The sequence below is a fragment of the Haliotis rufescens genome, unplaced genomic scaffold (genome assembly GCF_023055435.1).
Source record: "Haliotis rufescens isolate VD_foot unplaced genomic scaffold, xgHalRufe1.0.p SCAF_18, whole genome shotgun sequence".
NCBI lineage: Eukaryota > Metazoa > Mollusca > Gastropoda > Lepetellida > Haliotidae > Haliotis > Haliotis rufescens.
This window is the reverse complement of record NW_025963868.1, coordinates 26,243,509-26,262,984: the sequence shown is the minus strand read 5'-3', so window position 1 is coordinate 26,262,984 and position 19,476 is coordinate 26,243,509. Positions and strand designations below refer to the sequence as shown.

General features: G+C 37.5%; 1 protein-coding gene across 1 annotated transcript in view; it reads left to right on the top strand.

The window, feature by feature from the left end:
- Window positions 1-18,512, top strand: part of LOC124132957 (exoskeleton protein RP43-like) — a 28,615-nt gene extending 10,103 nt beyond the window's left edge. Inside the window, exons 2-14 of the mRNA XM_048398510.1 lie at window positions 3,885-3,963; window positions 4,074-4,213; window positions 4,662-4,811; window positions 8,045-8,132; window positions 8,990-9,111; window positions 9,460-9,651; window positions 10,109-10,211; window positions 11,883-12,004; window positions 12,187-12,330; window positions 12,795-12,873; window positions 15,307-15,431; window positions 15,826-15,987; window positions 17,018-18,512. Coding sequence (XP_048254467.1) covers window positions 4,135-4,213; window positions 4,662-4,811; window positions 8,045-8,132; window positions 8,990-9,111; window positions 9,460-9,651; window positions 10,109-10,211; window positions 11,883-12,004; window positions 12,187-12,330; window positions 12,795-12,873; window positions 15,307-15,431; window positions 15,826-15,987; window positions 17,018-17,382 — 1,731 coding nt within the window. The 5' untranslated portion in view covers window positions 3,885-3,963; window positions 4,074-4,134 and the 3' untranslated portion in view covers window positions 17,383-18,512. The remainder of the gene's footprint in view (window positions 1-3,884; window positions 3,964-4,073; window positions 4,214-4,661; window positions 4,812-8,044; window positions 8,133-8,989; window positions 9,112-9,459; window positions 9,652-10,108; window positions 10,212-11,882; window positions 12,005-12,186; window positions 12,331-12,794; window positions 12,874-15,306; window positions 15,432-15,825; window positions 15,988-17,017) is intronic.
- The last annotated feature ends 964 nt before the right edge of the window (window positions 18,513-19,476 follow it).

Sequence of the window (19,476 nt, the reverse complement as noted above, 5' to 3'; positions counted from 1 at the left end):
TAACTTATGTTAATCCTTGCTAATGTTCAAAAAGGTTTACATTAAAAACTAGCATCTACTCGCCGACTCTGATTTGGAGATGCAACTAAACTTATTGTGAAAATATAATATGCTTTGATTTCTTTGAAGTAAAATAAATGCAATTAAACTTGCAAACACAAATAATTGTTAGATGTTAATCACCTCAAAATGGTTTACATTAGAAATTAGCCTCTGCTCAAATTTACTCATGATTCTGATTGGGAGGTGCAACTAAACTTATCATTGAAAGATCACATGCTTTGAAGTCCTAAGTAGCTTTACTCAGATTAGCTCAATGTCAAGCTGAAACTGAGCCTGGCGAAAATGTCAAGAAACTGGACAACAGGTATACTATATATGTCATATTTATTTTAGTAAGTAGGAAATAAATAGTAATTTTATAGAAATTTCATTTATATATCTTTCGGCCAGGAATCAACATGTCTCTCCAGATAACAGACAACAATTAGTAGCCCTTTTTGCCAAAACAAGGTGCTGTTTTCGTCCGAGAAATCAGTGACATTTTGCCGAGGTGCCGTTTTAGCCTCACCCATAAAAGTTAACCTAATAGATCAGGTGATCAGGCTCGGTGACCTTGTTCATGGCATCTGACAGTAACCATCTAACAGTGTGGATTGATGTTCACAATATCAATCACTGGATTGTCTAGAATTTTGGGCCTACCTTTAGAATACAGTACCTAACTTTTCAAACAGGTCACAGTACCCTGTGGTGTAATTCGTAGTATTCTGTTGCCTGACACACTGGCAAAACAATGCCTTGTGATGTCAGGGGTCATTGGATGTGCATATATATGCTCTTTTCAGTGGTCTATCGTCTCCACAGGCTATGTTGTTGCATACGTTTTTATTATTTGTTTACTAAATATTGTTTTAAACATATTTATTTCACAACTTGTGAACTGGATGGGTAAACAAGCAAACACTTATTTGAATACCGCTCCAGAATTAGAATACAATATGATATGACAAAAGTACAGTCAAGGAATACAATTATATACATGTTCTTATTATAGAAACTACGATGTCGGCGCTGTCAGGTCGCATTTTTAGTAGTAATAGTGTACTGCAATATACGGCAAGGAATAGTATTATAAATTTAAGATGCTATGTAAAATCACAAAACCTATTGGATAGCTGAATGTAGTCTTGTACTGATTTAAGAATTTCTAAGGTTTTTTTTGACGTCCTTTCAGGATTACCTAATATACAGTGGTGCAGACAGCGTCTACGCTGGACAGCCATGCATTGGTTCTATTCACTGACGAGTCTCGTTTTCACCTCAGCCACATCGATGGACGGATTCGAGTGTACGTCGAGGTGGACGTTACGTCAATCATTGTGTCATGGAAGAAGATCGGTTCGGGGGAGGCAGCGTTTTGGTATGGGGTGGGATTACAGCAAGACAGAGGGAAATCTCAATGGACAGCAAAACAAAACAACGTGAATGTCATCCCCTGGCTCGCTTGCTCCCCTGATCTCTCACCAATCGAGCACATGTGGAATGAGATGGATCGGCGCCTTCGACGTCAACCACGTGTTCCACAGATACTCCAGGAACTTCGAAACCTGCTCCAGCAGATATGGACAGATATCCCACAGGACTTTCTGCGACGCCTGGTCCATTTAATGAGACAAAGATGTGCTGCTTGCATTGCAACTAAAGGTGGACACACACGCCATTGATTTGTAAATTTACATTTTGGCATGTTCATGTTTTTTTTTTATGAAATCACGCATTTTCTGTATGTCTGTAAGTCAGTATGGCAAATTAAACCAATTGAACACTTACAGGTGTCTTTTATCTGTTGCAAACCGAAATTGTTTCAGATTTGGTAAAAAACATAACTTTGCATTAAATCTTATTCAATGTCACAGGAGCTTTTGTTGTTCAGTATTTATTGGCTTTTGATTGATGTTTATTGACGTATGCACTTGTCGAGTTATAGATATGTTTGTTAAGCAAACAACAATCCCAGGGTCGTGTACACGTGTTTAAAGGAGAATTCAACAGCGTTACATATCCTGTTAGCGTCTGCGGCGTCCCGGTTAAATGACAGACAGACTCATCACAACACTGTTAAATAATAAAATACCTATATGAGATTCTTCTAAAAGATATTCACATATTAAGCATATATAATAAAAACAGAAGCCGACTAGCAGCTGTATATCTCATATGTGACTCATCACAACACTGTTAAATAATAAAATACCTATATGAGATTCTTCTAAAAGATATTCACATATTAAGCATATATAATAAAAACAGAAGCCGACTAGCAGCTGTATATCTCATATGTGACTCATCACAACACTGTTAAATAATAAAATACCTATATGAGATTCTTCTAAAAGATATTCACATATTAAGCATATATGATAAAAACAGAAGCTGACTAGCAGCTGTATAAAACATTTTTTTGCCTTTTTAGTAAAATGCCATTGCAGGTTTTGGCGGTAAGAAAACAAATAATATTATCTAACAAAATATGGGCTATTTTCTGTATGTCACACTTGTTTAAGAGACTACGTCGCTCAAGTCCAGATCTACTAATTTACAATGGGTGCGGAAGTAAAGATTTTTTCTTTATTCTGGTTGCCCTGACATTAATTACCCCATAGACACATTTTACTAGAGCTACGATCTTGGTTTATATTGCAAAGACGTTTCTATTGTCGAACCACACTTCCCCATTGGCGTACTACTGGTGGGGTCCATGCCATGCCGCCGCTTACAGCTAAGTTTGGGACAACGTTTCACAACCAGATAAAAACTTACTGCACTATTCTGTAAAGCATTAACACACGGCATATTATTTATTCCCAAAATACATGAGCCATATTCTAAAACCGACCACACTTCGTGTCATGTAACGTTGTAAATGTACGGTATTGCACACAACCATATATTTTATAGTTAGAGATCAGTAAACCAAGCGCTCTGCTAGCTGAGCTAGCAGTTGCTTTGCCATATGTGTATGGTCCAGATATTGTATTACCAATGCCCCTAAATAGAAGTAACTTTCCAATATTTGTAAAATGCGCAGTTCGTCTTCAAGACTGATTGCTGTCTAAAATCAATGTTCTTTGACAACAAATATTTTTGTTTGTTATTACACCAGGCACCAAGACAGTCAAGCATAATGTTAAGACAAAAGTATGACTGATCGTTTTTTGGTATATGGCTCGCCTGTTACGGGATTATCACATTGCCAAGAACGCTTGTTCAGTTGACTCATGAACATGTCTCAAAGCTTCATTGTACATGGGTGACATTTCAAAGAACATGTATCAGACAGAATGTGTATTTTGTTTCCATTTGCATAGAGGTAATATCTTATCAGTATGATGTGAAGTATGCCCCTATAATCTCAGAGAAAGCAGATCAATTACAACGGATAGTTTTGATTACACATCAGAAATCTTGCGAAATAATTCCATGCACTGCTAACTGTCGACATGTAGAGGCACGCAACTATGAAGAAACGTTGTTCCAATTCTGTACAGTACAGCACATCTGATCTCCGTTTGCATGGTTTTATATACAACTATCAGCTATATATCTGAAATAGTATTATTAATTTAACTTGACCGTTATTCACTGCTTTCTTAAATAACACATACTTTATTATAAAAGGAGCCAGTGTTACTTACTTGACGTTTCGTCAAGTAAGGAAGAATCAGTCTCTAACTACAATCCTTCATTGTTCTTGAACTAGAGTGATGCTAAAATTAATGTATACAATTGCATATATATATATATATATATATATATATATATATATATATATATATATATATATATATATATATATATAAACGGTAAACGTTTCCCTACAGGCGCGTGTAACGTCAAGTTCTACGCTCAAAGGGAACTGCTGAATTTCACATCTCCTAACTTCCCAGGCAACTACAAAAGGTATGTAAAGAGATATTCCTGTTCATCATAATTGTTATTCTTGATACGTCAGAATTAAATACAAACAAGTTGATGTTGCCTACGTTCCCAACAAGCATTTTCTTCTGCAGCAATGACAACTGCTATTGGGACATCTACCCTCAAACGAGAGGGTACAACGTTATACTCGACATGGTGTTCTCCGATATCGAAGGCTCATCCGGATCCAACTGTCCATATGACGCCCTTACCATATACGTAAAAAATAAGGGTAAAATAGTTAGTTTGTACGTTGAAAACCTAATTTGTCTTAAATAGTCTCAGAAATAGATTATTATTGTTATCAGTAACTAAATTCTGGAATAAAAGCAATAAGAATCGTTTGATTATATGTAGATGGGTTAAAGATGCTTTGAAAAAAGTCAATCGCCTATTAGTTATTACATGTCATTGCACTATTTTTTCATCAATCGATTTCTGCTTATTGCTTCTTAATTGTTGGTTACTCAGTCAAAGTACAACATTAACACGTTCTTGTTTCATGATGTCTGTAGGACATTTAGGAAGGCAGCTCATTGATATTAGCTAAATGTTGATTTTGACATTCCACGTTTTATTAATTTGCAATTCTATTTAAGGTATTTTCAAGAATACTAAAAAACATTCTTGTTTGTAACAAGAAATTACTGATTACTGACAATTACATTTTTCAACCGTAGGTGATCAAAGAATAGGCGAGTCAAAAAGAATTTGTGGAAAAAGCAGATTACATCTTATTACCCGTGAAGACCAACATATTCATGCAGTGTTCGAGACTGATGATAGTGTAACCAGAGGTGGTTTCCTCATTCAATATCATGAAACAGACGGTTAGTAAAACCATGACCTTGTTTGCAAGCTCCGGTAACCATATGACCATCATGTTTCATTCTTACAGTTAAATCTCAGGATGAGGTGTTCGCTTGCAGTACTTATCTGGTAATATGTCGTACAAATACTTTTGATTTTTTACAAAAGTCAACATGTTGGTGTTTCATGGTGGTCAAATTCTAGTTCTTGTCTTCCTTTGAAAAATATATTTTCCTTAATGACCACAAAGACCCATTCTGTGACATTCGTGACCAACTCGTGTTATTCCGGGACAAGCCGAATAGCGACTCGTGTCCCTCTCGTGGCCATTTTTGAAACCGGGTTCCGTCTTAGCGCAAACAGGCATTGTTACGACGTAAATTGTAATAAAAAGGTAAATTGTAATACTTGCAGCAAATTGTAATAATTTTGACGTAAATTGAAATAACGACGTAAATTGTAACAATATTTGACGTAAATTGTAATACGCAAATTGTAATAAAAATTGACGTAAATTGTAATAATCTCTACTTGCGGTAAAATGTAATAAATTCTTACGTAAATTGTAATAACCTTACTACTGTAGTGTCCAAGACGCCAATTGACTAGAAATGATCTTTGTCAGTTGAGCTTGTGTTTCACATGTACAATTCGAGAAATACTGTGTATGATGACAAACGTACAAAACTGTTAAGTTAGGGATGGTTGGTTTAGGCTTTATCGTACAATCGTCATTAAAGGGTTGTATCAACATAGTGAAAAACATTTATTGGAAGTGATGTGATGTTTGTGGCATGCTATCATCTACGTAGAAGATACTACCATCTGCGTAGAAAATACTATCATCTACGTAGATGATACTCTCATCTACGTAGAAGATACTTTCATCTACGTATATGATAGTTTCTTCTACGTAGATGATAGTATGCCATCTAGATACTATCGTCCATTTACATACTTTCATCTACGTACATGATACTGTCATCTAGAGTATGTAGAAGTGCAGTCATATATGTGATACCAATGACATAGAGCTCACATTTACTGTCATTACATACACACCTACATGCGCGCACACACATACATACATACACACACTATACTGTGTGTATACTGATGAGGGCATAGTATCAGAGATAAATATAATTTGGTTTCTTAGTTAGTCACTATTCTTTTCATTGGAATGTTAAGATGGTATGCTATAACTTCAATATTGTATTACAGTGCTTGATGTTAGCTGGAATTATTTTAATCCTCTTAAACCCCCAGAGAAGATTATCCTCTGAGGTAATTTTTGTCCGTATACATGTCACAAATTAGTGATAACTTACGAAAAACATAATTATCTGTTTCGAAAATTATGTACCGCATTATACGTTAGGTACCAAATTTGGTATCAAGGTTGCTTGGCCCAATCAATCAACGATTGTCGAGTTTAATAAACTTAGAGTACTCTTCGTATAAGGACAAAGAGAATATTTACGTTAGTGACAAAAGCCTTTTAATTATAGATTTTCCATCCTTTCAATCCTGCAACAAATATATTTCAGCAATAATTGAATGCAACAAATTTTATTATACATTCTGATGCTTTTTGAAACTCAACAAGACATGCCCGAAGATACCGGATATTATTTTTGTATGCTTTGAATTATGATTTCGTGCCGTTATCATGATGGATTATGTTTTTGTTGTTGGGGCAAGGAGTTATTATCCCAGCAAAAGTTGTCAGTAAGTTGTTGTTAGTTCTTCATGACATATGAAAGGAATCCAGACAGTTACATTTATTCATTTATTTCATTAAATATACTTCTTGTTATGAAAGGAAATATTTTATGCTATATTAATTATCCATATGTTAATCATATATTGCTACAAATATTGCATAAGTTAACATGGTTTGCATTTATTTATTATTATTTCTTTATCTGTGAGAAGTTCACAGAGATCGACAATATCTAATAGTATATGCAATGTAGGTAAAAAATATCCACGCCCCTCTTTTGATATTAAAAAAAACATTGTATATAATGTTATGTATTAAGTATTCTCCTTTCCCATACATGGGAAGTCTATGCTGCATTTGCTGACGACTGTTTTTTTCATTTGACATTGCACAGGAGATTTGTCACTCATTTGATGTATTTGAATTCTTCATCAAAATATAATACAAAACACACAGAGTATTTCTCAAATAAATAAGAAAACAAAGTTCATTCTAGTAATTAATCCTCTTCTGGACAACCATAGAAATGAAATTCCAATGCGTTTATATATACATATAATTATACAACAATTCACGATAACGACCTCAATCCTCCCCCACACCCATACTTTAATGACAATTGTACGATAAACCCTGTACCAACCCTGACAAGGATAGGTTCTAGGCATTTAACGCCTTTGACACTAAACTTATAAGGTTATTACAATTTATGTAAAAAGTTATTTCATTTTACCGCAAGTTGAGATTATTACAATTTACGTCAATTTTTATTACAATTTGCGTATTACAATTTACGTCAAAATTTATTACAATTTACGTTGTTATTACGTATCTACGTCAAAATTATTACAATTTGCTGCAAGTATTACAATTTACCTTTTTATTACAATTTACGTCGTAACAGGCATACCTAAAACGATTGTCAACTCGTTGCCCAATGGTTCACATATATTTCCCCATATATCATTTATATTTCAGATGCAATTAAAAGCATATCAGGACATGCGAAATTATTCAGTTTGATTGAACACATTTAACTGTGTCTTGGGTATATTTTTAGATGCAAGACATATGTAAAAACAGAAAAAAATTTCTGAGGGATTCTTTGGCAAAGAACTTGAAATCATACGCGCATTCTGATTGGTTTGTCGTATTTTCGCACATAACATTCATCGATAGGGGGACGAGTCTTCTTGCAGGTTACGGAAAGGGGCGAGTGGTGACGAATGATTCTGTGAGAGACTTGTTCCTTATTTAACAGAGTACCCACCACTGAGTTACTCACAGCTTACAGCTTGTCAGGCATCAGATTGAACATCCTTGACAATAACAGGCACGATCTCATCTGTTGGTGCCTAAACAGACTTCATAAACCCCAATGGGATTTTTACGACGAACGACGTTAATCCCCTAAGTTATAATCCTTGTAGTTGTTATCACAAATCGTCAATTTGTCGTTTTGATTAATTGTGAATTATTATGAATATGCTCGTTATTACATTTTGTTTTCCTTTATGTTAACTGAAGGTCACTCTTGTGGATTATCAGATCTGTCCGCCTCTTCTGTTGCATGGACGCACTTGACTTCTCCTGGCTATCCTTCAAACTATTCCAAGTAGGTACCTACTCGCGTAACAAATGAGTAGTAGTTAGTCAGTCAGTTAGTAGGTCTACTCAATTGACAAATAACACTGCAAGGGTAGCTAATGGCTCCACACACGTGACGTGAAGGTAGAACTACAAATGTCTCAAGTAAATAGCACCAAACACGTGACCTGAAGGACGCCCTACACACGTGACCTGAAGGTAGCACTACACATGTCTCAAGTGAATAGCACCAAACACGTGACCTGAAGGTAGCACTACACACGTGACCTGAAGTTTGCACTACACATGTGACGAGTTAACACTTGTGTCTTGGTCCATGGATACGATCTACATCAACAAGTATGTTAGTTTGAACCGGTAATTACCTCCAGATTCTGTTACTGACTTCCACCAATATCACGTTCACTCGCAATGTTCAATTTCAGGCTTCGGTTCCTCACACGAGTGTGATGTGTGAAGCCTGATTGTGCCTGAATCTCCACGCAGCGTAACACCTGCTTACTCAACTCATTGTTACAGATTATACAGTTGTAAAGACCTTTAGGTAGCACTTCATATCTGACTTGAACGGAGCACTGCACACGTGTTGACAGCTATGTAGCATGTTACTTGTAAGTTAGGATAATAACTGAACAATAGGTTTGGTGCGTGCCAAACTCTGCACAGCACATTGCGGCGTCTTAGACGAATGCGTACACACTCACAAACTGTTAATCGTCGATGTTCATGAAAACCATTCATATTGTGTCATGCTAGTGTTGATATGCATGTGATTGTATGAATACTTTGGTCCAAACAGAGTGTGTGTTTGTGTGTGTTTGTATGTATGTATATAAAGCTGTATGTAGCAAGTTCTATTTGCAGCAACCTGAACTGCCAATGGACAATCTCTGCCCCCGTTGGATATGCAATTAAAGTCGAAGTTGTGTATTTTAATGTGGAAAACTCGACAGCTTGTTCAAGTGACTACCTTCTCTTCAGTGACGGTAAGCACCATGTACATAATTTTAATAAATATTTCAAGTATATATAATCATAACTGTGTATTGCTGTATTGGTGTTTAACAAATTCTGATCAATATCTGTATTATCAGTCCAAATTACACCATGCATCCGAAATAATTCAAGTTCACTTAATTTATTAGTGTAATAAGTACTCATGAGAGATTATTGCCACAGAATATATTTATTCAAGGTTACGTTTGTATTGAGTTTTGATCAATAACCAATAGCATTAGCCTCAAGTTGATTCGATTACTAAGATGTATACATATAAGTGTATGTCTCTAAACCGATGTCACGAGTGAATAAATATATTTACTTATTTATTCAAGGTTCCACGTCTTTCGGTGCTCAATTGGGAAAATATTGTGGTCGTAGTTACATCACTAGGTTAGTCGTCAGTTCCAGAAACTACATGACCATTACCTTCCACACCGACGGCTCTGACACAGCACTAGGATTTAATCTGAAATACAAAGCTGGATATAGAACTACTACAAGTACAACTACTACAACTACTACAGGTGTGTGTTTACGGCCGGCTATTAAATAATCGGGGTCATGGTGTAAGGGATGTGGGGTTGGTCATATTGAATGGTGCTTTGGGCTGGTATTGATGGTAGAATTAGATTATTTACTTGGCCACTGCTTCTAGACACACTTCAGTCACATGGGACACAGTATAGTGTTACGTCTACAATGGGTGTTTGCGAAACAAAATATAATTGATATTTGTACAAATAAAACGATACATTTAGTGACAAAAAATAAACCTTTTCTCGTTTCTAAACTATGCAGATGTCGTTATAAAATTTAAAAGTATTTTTGCATGATGTTTACTAACTAGTTATATACTCGTAAGTGAGTTTAGACGAAAAACAGGTTCATTTACTTTTTCAACTGAAATATGTTCTATCGCTTTATAACCTTAAAAAAATAACAATTGTCCTTTCACTCTCGCTGTCCTTTTTGTTTCTATAGAAATAACAAATGGGCTTAATTGTAGCAGTCCTTTGCTCAGCGCCTCTACGTCCACCTGGAGATATTTGTCGTCTCCTGGCTACCCTAACAACAATTACAACAAGTAAGTACATATATACATCTTGGTTGATGCCCCTTATTGATAACTGGCATGTTAATATAATGAAACCTTCGGGCCATAAGGTGACCAATACATACAATTACCCTTATTACCACGAGGGACCGAACGCGTGACCCAATAGTTTTTGTCGTTGCAATTTGCTGTGCAGAAAAACATGCCTGAATCCTATGATCATGGTTTCAAATCCTAGATTTTCCATGTCTATTATCCTTGACTTTACTGGCCTAACATAACACATGACCATAATACATCACAACTGAATTGCACACACCAATGGTATCATATAGTGTTTATACACCCTAAATCAGGACAATACTCTGTTGAGATTGAGCAGCGCTTGGAAATATCTCCCTGACGATTATCCTTGACTTGTCCGCATCATACTCGTGCCTGTGAGTGTAACCTTGTGGTAAAAGTCTTAGATACACATCATTGAAATCTGGCATATAAGGAAGCCTCCGACCTATATCCAAAGCCTGGAAGGCCTAACATAATACATGACCATAATACATCACAACTGAATGACACACATTGATAATATCCTGTAGTGTTTAAGAGCACCTCACCGAAGGACGTTAAATTGAACAATACTGCATTGAGATAATGCAGCGTTTGTACATAACGCTTTATGGCTACCTTTAACTTACCTTCATCGCCGAAGATAAGGTAGTATTGTGTTAGCCGAGAAAGACTGGAAAAGATATGTTTAGTGTTGATGATGATATTTACCTTGGTATTTTATATTTGCCTCCAGAATACATCAAAAGAAATGGGGGGGTTTTCGAATTAGAGAGTTCACTGATTGAAGGGTTTTTAAATTCCAAAAACTTTATTTTCATGGTGAATTTAACCGAGATGCCATTACCATTATCGCGAACTATTGAAGCTGACAAAAGTGTCAATAATTACGAATATAATTTTATTTATATGTGTACATAAAAAATGTATTCATTTCTGACGGCTTTCTGGGAAATGACCTACTTTTTGGTTAATTCACATGCAAAGATTTAAGTGTGGTTGTCTATGTTCACAGTAAGTATACAGGCAGTATACTGTGTCTGAGGGTATTCGTGTTAAACTACGGCATGGAATCTCAGTGGCCTCGCACTCTAAAAGTGGCATTCGTCAGGACAAGCACAGGCAGCCACACATGGTGGATGCACGTCGCTATATGAGTGCAATCATCTTATCTGCATCCAGTCACTGCACACTAAGATTGTAAGGTGCCATCCACAACAGAAACCTTGAAATGATGATGAGTTATTGTTGAGAGACTACATGACATATTGTTTGAACATTTCATATTGGGACAGAGATTCTGCATAGTTTGAACCTCTACTCTGGCATTCTACCCCTTCCCTAGTCATTGATGCCTTCGGATAATCCAGACTTTAAATCAGGTTTAGGGATCTCTCGTTTATGCCTAAAGACTATCTTGCAGCTTTTAAATAATTGGGAACACCATCACGATAAAAGAATTTAATTATTTACCTTCCCTGGGGAGAAACGTTATGTTGGTTATATATTTTGCTCTGGTCATATTCATGGTTTCAAGGTGTCAAGGTAACATTCAATTATCACCATCATATGTTGATTGCTTTTGGATCTCATCTGTGCTTACGTTTAAAGAGTACACCACATCATTCATTGTAGCAATATGGAGTGCAAGTGGACAATTTCTGCACCTGCTGGATATAAAATAAAAGCCGAAATTAGAGCTCTTTCTTTGGAATATGAAGCCACCTGTGCAAGAGAGTATCTCCTCTTCAGTGACGGTAAGCACGATTTTCAATTTTATGAAAGTGCTTAAATGAAAAAAAGTCATATTGCTCTTTTTGTTGATTTAGTTTGCAAAAATATGCTCAATAATTAATTTATTAACCTCAACTTGACTTCAATTCTAGTATCTTAACGTGTATGCCTCGACGACATGGGTCATTCAATGTATATATTCAAGGCTTCTCGTCTTACGGCACTAAGCTGGGTAAATACTGTACTGGCACCAGGGACGTGGTCAGCTCCAGTAACGCCATGACTATCACCTTCCACACTGACGGCTCTGTGACAGGAAGAGGATTTTCTTTGAAATACAAGACGTCAGGTACTTTCTGTCTCTGATTAAAATGACGATTGTCTTGTTCCACTGGTTAACCGCATGAGTTATCCATACGTCCTAACATTAAAACTGCAACATCATTTATAATAATAACTAAACCAAGGAAGGTGGTACAACAAGACGCATTGTTCCTCTGTTGAAATGCCAGATAAAGTTAATGTTATGAATGTTTTTCAACATGGATTTATTGAAAAGAACAAAACTCTAATTATCTTTCTTGTTAACACATTTCACCAATTCGATAACGTTTGATGAAGGTATTTCATATTTGTGAAACATAAGCGATAATACTAGATATTTAACAGCTATGGAAAGTCATTACCACATCCCTTCTTTGTTTTTCCTCTCAATGTGAACAATCCCGTTGCTCCTTGGACATCCTCATCATCACTCAATCAAAACTCTACTCATGAGTCCATCTAATGCTGTGTGACTATTCAACGTTTCAGGTTGTGGCAAAGACGAAGAGATAAACAATTATAAAACGAAATATATTGAATCACCGAATTACCCTCTGCATTATCCCAAGTGAGTATGCACTACACGTGTTGCGATAATCACGGCCACAAAGAGGTACATCAAAATTCCCCGAGTGGTAGGACAAGTACAAATTTATCTCAGCACCGTGGTTATCATTTACTACAATTTTAAAAATGAGATACGAATCTGTAGTCTAGATGGAAATGAATCCAAATGTCACTGACCAATAGAATTTTAAGTATTCTACGTGTAAAGCAACATACAGTAAAGCTCACTGTAAGCTTATCGTCGGAGACACACAGCTCAGTTAGTAGCTCAGATAGTGTCTTTTGTATAGTTTGCACAGCTTACCATTTCATCGGACATATTTCTCACACAAACAAACGACTACAGAATATTTCCGTTCTTTGGTTTAAGTTAGGCATGTTTCATAGCAACTGATGGATATACAAAATAGGTAGACCCATGTCTGCACCTTACCTGTGAAGATCCGGGGTAGAGTACGTCGTCAGCAACCCATGCTTGCCGTAAAAGGTGACGGGCTTGCTGACATGTTTGATGCTTGTCATCGTATCCCAATTGCGTGGATCGATGCTCATGGTGTTAATCACAGGATTGTCTGGTCGAGACTGTTTATTTTCAGACCGCCGCCATACAGCTGGAATATTGCGGAGTGCGGCTTTCAACAACGAACAAACAAACGTGCCTGCACCACAAGAAATGAATGTGAAATAAACCACGCCTGTCCTTCCTTGTTCTTTGCAATTTATGTCGTGGGCATCTTATATTTATAATAGCTCAGATTGTAAGTTTGGTAATCTGAATGTGCAAAAAGATCATCAATATTGATAGCGTTTTACATTAGCTGCACGAAATAGGGCTGGAACAAACATTAATAATATACTGTCGGAAATAGAAATAAACTGATTTTTGTCCTTTTTTAATATCGCCAATAGAACTTGTCCCCAATGTCCACATTGGCGATATTAAAAAAGGACAAAAATCAGTTTATTTCTATTTCCGACAGTATATTATTAATGTTTGTTCCAGCCCTATTTCGTGCAGCTAATGTAAAACGCTATCAATATTGATGATCTTTTTGCACATTCAGATTACCAAACTTAATCCGGCGTAGATGCTGTCTGATGCTGATGCTGATGCTGACACAATGATTGACGGAACGTCCACCTCGACGTACTCTCGAATCCGTCCATCGATGTGGCTGAGGTGAAAACGAGACTCGTCAGTGAATAGAACCAATGCATGGCCGTCCAGCGTAGACGCTGTCTGCACCACTATAGACGTGCTTGACGGTGGTTTCCTGTCAAAATGGGACGTCTGGCGGGTCTTCTGGCGACAGTCCGTGCACATCTTAGGCAACGACGTACGGTTTGTGAAGATATTCGTCGAAGGCCAGGGATGCTTCTTGCAGTCACTGTTGCTGGCTGGAATCGATTTCGTAGGTGTGTTTTTTTCGAATCCAGTTGTCTTGTCGATTACTGGTTACGCGACGATGGTCTGTGACTGCATTCGTCTGTTGCCAACGTTGCCATAAACACCAATTAGTGTTTCTGTGGACGTTAACTTCTCCTGCAACATCACGTTGACGCGATCCTGCTTCAAGCATACCAATGGCTCGCAGACGCTCATTTTCGGACAGGCGTGGCATTTCGTAGTGTTGAATATATGGGTAATTTTGCTGTTTTTCTGAGTGGTTGTTGTCAGCACGATGCTAAACAAAGCATATGGAATCCCGTTAACGCACATGTTTAAATACCCATTCTTGGGTAATGAAATGCATGGGGCTTGCCTAAAAGTCAACTTTTGCAAGGAAAGCATGCTTTTCTGTAGCAGTTGCGTTTTTGTGACTTGGTTCCATACATGTAATACAATACTGAAAACCAAACTTTACACTAAAAAACACCAAAATATTGGTGTTACAGGAACTTTTGTTGTTGAGTATAGAATTAACCATATCTTCCTTTGGTTATCGCAAACGATTGTCAGTCGTTCTTGAACCTGTGTGTTCGACAATTTAACATATGGTCAACAAACAAAATGTAAAACAGAGCATAGTATTTGATCATTGAATGTAGTAATCTTTAAGAAAGTCAACAGAAACACCAGAAATGTCTGTGTAGATTGTGTCGCAGTTTACGTAATCCTGTGGCGAATTTGCAAAACAGTGGCGTTGCATCATGAACAACACTTAGATGATGCTATAATTCGTTTTGTTGTGCTATATTTTACAATACTAATGTATTGTTTTAACTTTAGCAATATCGACTGTTCATGGACAATCAGCACTGATGTCAAAGGATATGTAATCCAGGTTAAAGTAGTACATTTCTGTCGCAATTAATGTTATCCTGTTGCGAATTTGCAAAACTGTGGCGTTACGTCACAAACAACACTCAGATCATGCCATAATTCGATTTTTGTATAATATTTTACAATATATAATGTATTGTTTAATTTTAGCCATGCAGATTGTTCATGGACAATCAGCACCCGCCTTGAAGGATATGTCATCCATGTTAAAGCTGTGCATTTCTACCTTGTGTCAGACCACCTGTGTTCCTATGATTTTGTGCAGCTCTATGACGGTAATGATTGACTTAAGGGTTTTCCTAGAATTGAGTAAGAGAGACAGTGTATTATGCATACGAATACGTGTCCCTATGTCAACGAGTTTAGCTGAATTTGTAAGACCAGTGTCGCTTTATCATTGCTATAACACGGTGTTAATCCAGGTTATACCTCGTCGTTTGAGCTACAAAGTAGGAAATGTCATCGACCAGAATCACATACCCCCACTTTACACTAAAATAAAAAAATAAAAATAAAATGGTCATGTGGAATAATTGAATATCATTCCCAAATATATGTTAAAAGTAATGCCTGTCTTAACACAGCTAGCATCCTAGCATGTGTATGTGATTTGTTGTCAGTATAACAATATCTTCATAATATCACACACATGTTCTATTCTTGCAATAGTCACTGGAACATATAAACGCTCGCTTGGTCGATGGTGTGGATCGCATGGACCAGTTACACAGAGTACAGGGATGAGTATGAAGGTTCGATTCCTCTCCGATAGTTCGAACTCCTTCAAAGGATTTAAACTGGCCTTCACTGCTGTCGAGCCAACGTCTTCCTGTAAGTTTTTAAGTTGTATACATCGAATCTGTTAAGACAGGACGAATGAAATGCATCAATCGGCACCCCTACTATAACGTTTATGTCACGTCTCCGTCATTGTACCTTTCCATTGTATCCGTGTTGATTAACACCTGCAGCGTATTTTGCACCATACAGTATACTAACTACTTTCTGCAGAACATTTGGGGTTAAACATTATACATACCACGTGTTTAGATGACTAAGGAGTATCTCGAGGGTAGGGGTTGACCATGGAGGTGGAGGGGCGGGACACGGTTGTCAGGATGACTAAACATATTCGCCCTGGTTATGTTTACGAGACCAGTGTTCATTCGTTTCACATTGCATCAAGATGCCACACCTGTGCACGTCTGAAATAGTTACAAAGCGGCCTTAATCTAAACAGTTATACACTGTTTCATTGTTTGTAAATAATGTGTCACGGGTTGTAGAGGGGATAGTTGTCGATTCATTGTAATTGTCCTCTGTAGTTGAACAATTGGCAATTGACACCTATATCCCGCTTGAATCAATGGCTCGATGAATGTAATACAATGAGATATATGCGTATGTTATTACCTTCTGTGCAAACGTTTCCCCAGCATGAGAACCAGCAAGAAAAACATGAAAACCGCTAGATCTCCCTTTAACATTAACTTCTCAAGCAATCTAGAACCTTGGAAACTTCAGACAGGTTAGGTGAAACATCATGAGACATCAACGCAATAGGATTATGAAACCACAATACTTTTGCAATAATTTAATTGTTGTGAAACGTCCAGGAATCTATTCCGAAACAATATTTAACGCGCATTCTACCAGAGGACTTATAAGGTCATGTAATACACATATCTGTGACAGTCGTTCTTTGGGCAAGCAATATTTTAAAAAATCACCTTGAACGAGAATATAATTATTATTCAGCTTCTGTATCCAGAAACTTCACAGCAATAACATTCAATGGACTTAATAAGTGCGTTATTCGTCTATATTTAAGTTCCTTTTCGTGTTGTTTGTTTTTGTACAGCGTCTGTTTCACCGAACTATGGAGGCATAATTGGAGGGGTAATCGGCGGCATTGTGGGCGTGGCAATTGTAACCGGTTGCTGCTGTGATATTTACTCCAAGAAAAAATTCACACCCAGTGACCAGTCACAACGAAACAGATCACGTGAAGCCAACCTGAACACCGTCTACACTGTCCCACCAACTACGGCAACTACCCAGCACGGCATGAATACTCCACCTCCAGCTTACAGTGAAGTCGTGAAGGATGACCCTCCACCCTACTGTCAGGCAGTTCCACAATCAGATTTACAACCTGTTGTGACGTCGTCCTCTAATGGCGCATCTTCATATCAAGGGATAGATAACCCAGCAGGCCCTAGTTGAGTGACAACTTCACATGATGTACACGTTTTGTATTCTTGGAGTAAATGGAAAAAGGACACATACATGGAGACTCCTTCACACAAATTAGCGTCTTCATCCATTTTAACATATTTGTTTATAACAAATCTAAACTCCCTCGACAGCAAATAATAACAACGTTAACAATAGTTCTGAAAACAAACCTAAGAGGTGTAATTTATATTATATTTTTTTACAATGCAATTACCTGTATTCTCACATTATCTCCCCGATTTATTTGGGTCATGTGTGATGTTGATTGTTGAACTGTGCATAACCAAGGATCAGAAGTCACGTTTTACAAGTTAACGAACATTCATCAACTGATCGGTAGTCAATAGAGACTATCACAATCATGTCACAAGCATGTCACAATTATGAAATGAGAAACTTTATATTATTCTTGGTTGTTGTAGCATACACTTTTTCATATATCAAATGATGCTCGTTGTTGGTGTTATGTCTATGTTTATTAGAATATGAAAGCTGGTAAAATATATTATACATCTATTACATATGCCCAAGAGTTGAGTGACAGTTTCACATGATGTACATGTTTTGCATTGCTGGACGCATACATGGATACTCCTTCACACACATTAACATATTTTTTAATGAAATCCCTAATTAAACTCCCTCGACAGCAACAATTGTTCCAAAGAGGTATAATTTATATCATCGAAGGCCATAAGAAAACGCAGTTACCTGTTTTCTTACATTATCTTGTTTCCCATCTATTTGGGTCATGTGTGATGTTGATTGTTGAGCTGTGGATAACCAAGGTACGGATGTCATGTTTTACAAGTGAAAGAACATTCACCAACTGATCAGTATTCAAGAAAGACTATCACACTCATGCCACAAGCATGTCACAGTTATGAATGGAAGATAACACAATGACCACGATGAGAAACTTTTGAAATTCCTCTTGGTTGTCGCAGCATATACTTGTAATTGTACGTGTTTAACAGTCCACGTGCATGTGCGCGTGCGTGTGCGCGTTCCTGTATCTGTCATGTGTGTCTGTGCATATTGAACACAGATGTTTTTCACTTTGATGGAATCCACGAGCACAAGTATTCAAGAATCGTATACATATTTTACATATGGGTATGTAGTCCACGTGCATATGCGCGTGCGTGTGCGCGTTCCTGTGTCTGACACGGGTGTCTGTCATTGTATTGAGCCTGAAAGTACAACATAACACTGAACACAGAAGGAATCCACGATCAAAAGTAATCAAGAATCAATTTCATGGCGAATCTTTTGCAAAAGGGACGATGGATCTGCCATTGTCATTGATAGCATGGACCCCGTGAGGACCCGGGGTAGAATGTGCCCTCCAGTACCCCACTGCTGATCCTAAGAGGCGACCAAATTGGTCAACCTGTTTGCCATGTGTTGCGTCCCTATTTCGGCAGAGGATGGGAGTCTGGTGGCTGAGGGTGTTGGGCTGTCAATTTGTGTTTCTCAGTCCAAAGCACCACTTCGACCCTAACTTTGCCTAGACGGGTGGTAGAATGGGCACGATTATATCAATCGGCTGGTCATACCATGCCCTGTTCATACTCTATTTCCCACAAACGTTGATATTGTAACATAAATTTATTCTAAATGTCTATTTTATATGTATCAATCTATAAACTTACTTAGAGCCCTTGGCCCACAAATGACTCACAGGCCAACCTGGTGATGCTGAACTCCGAATTCTGTACGTCTCCAATTGATTGTCATGGGCCGAACCAGTCTGTCCTTAACTTTGGTAGATAGTTTGAGCTCTCGTGGCAAATTCGATGGAGCAAAACACTGCCTTATCCTCGCTCTTTGCAGCTTGGAGATCTGCTGCAGCATAAGACTGTCCTCGTTGACATCCATGGGTGAGGGAGGGGTGCTGAACCATTTTTCTTTTCCACATGGCTTCCCTTCACCTGGTGCAAAACGAAGATATATAGAGTCTGACCATTCATGTGGCGAAAATACCCCCAACCGATCAGACTATTGGACACGTTCATTTATTATTCTCATCTGAGGGAATTGTCCGCGACAGAGCTTGCTGCTTGTCTGGCATGACCGAAG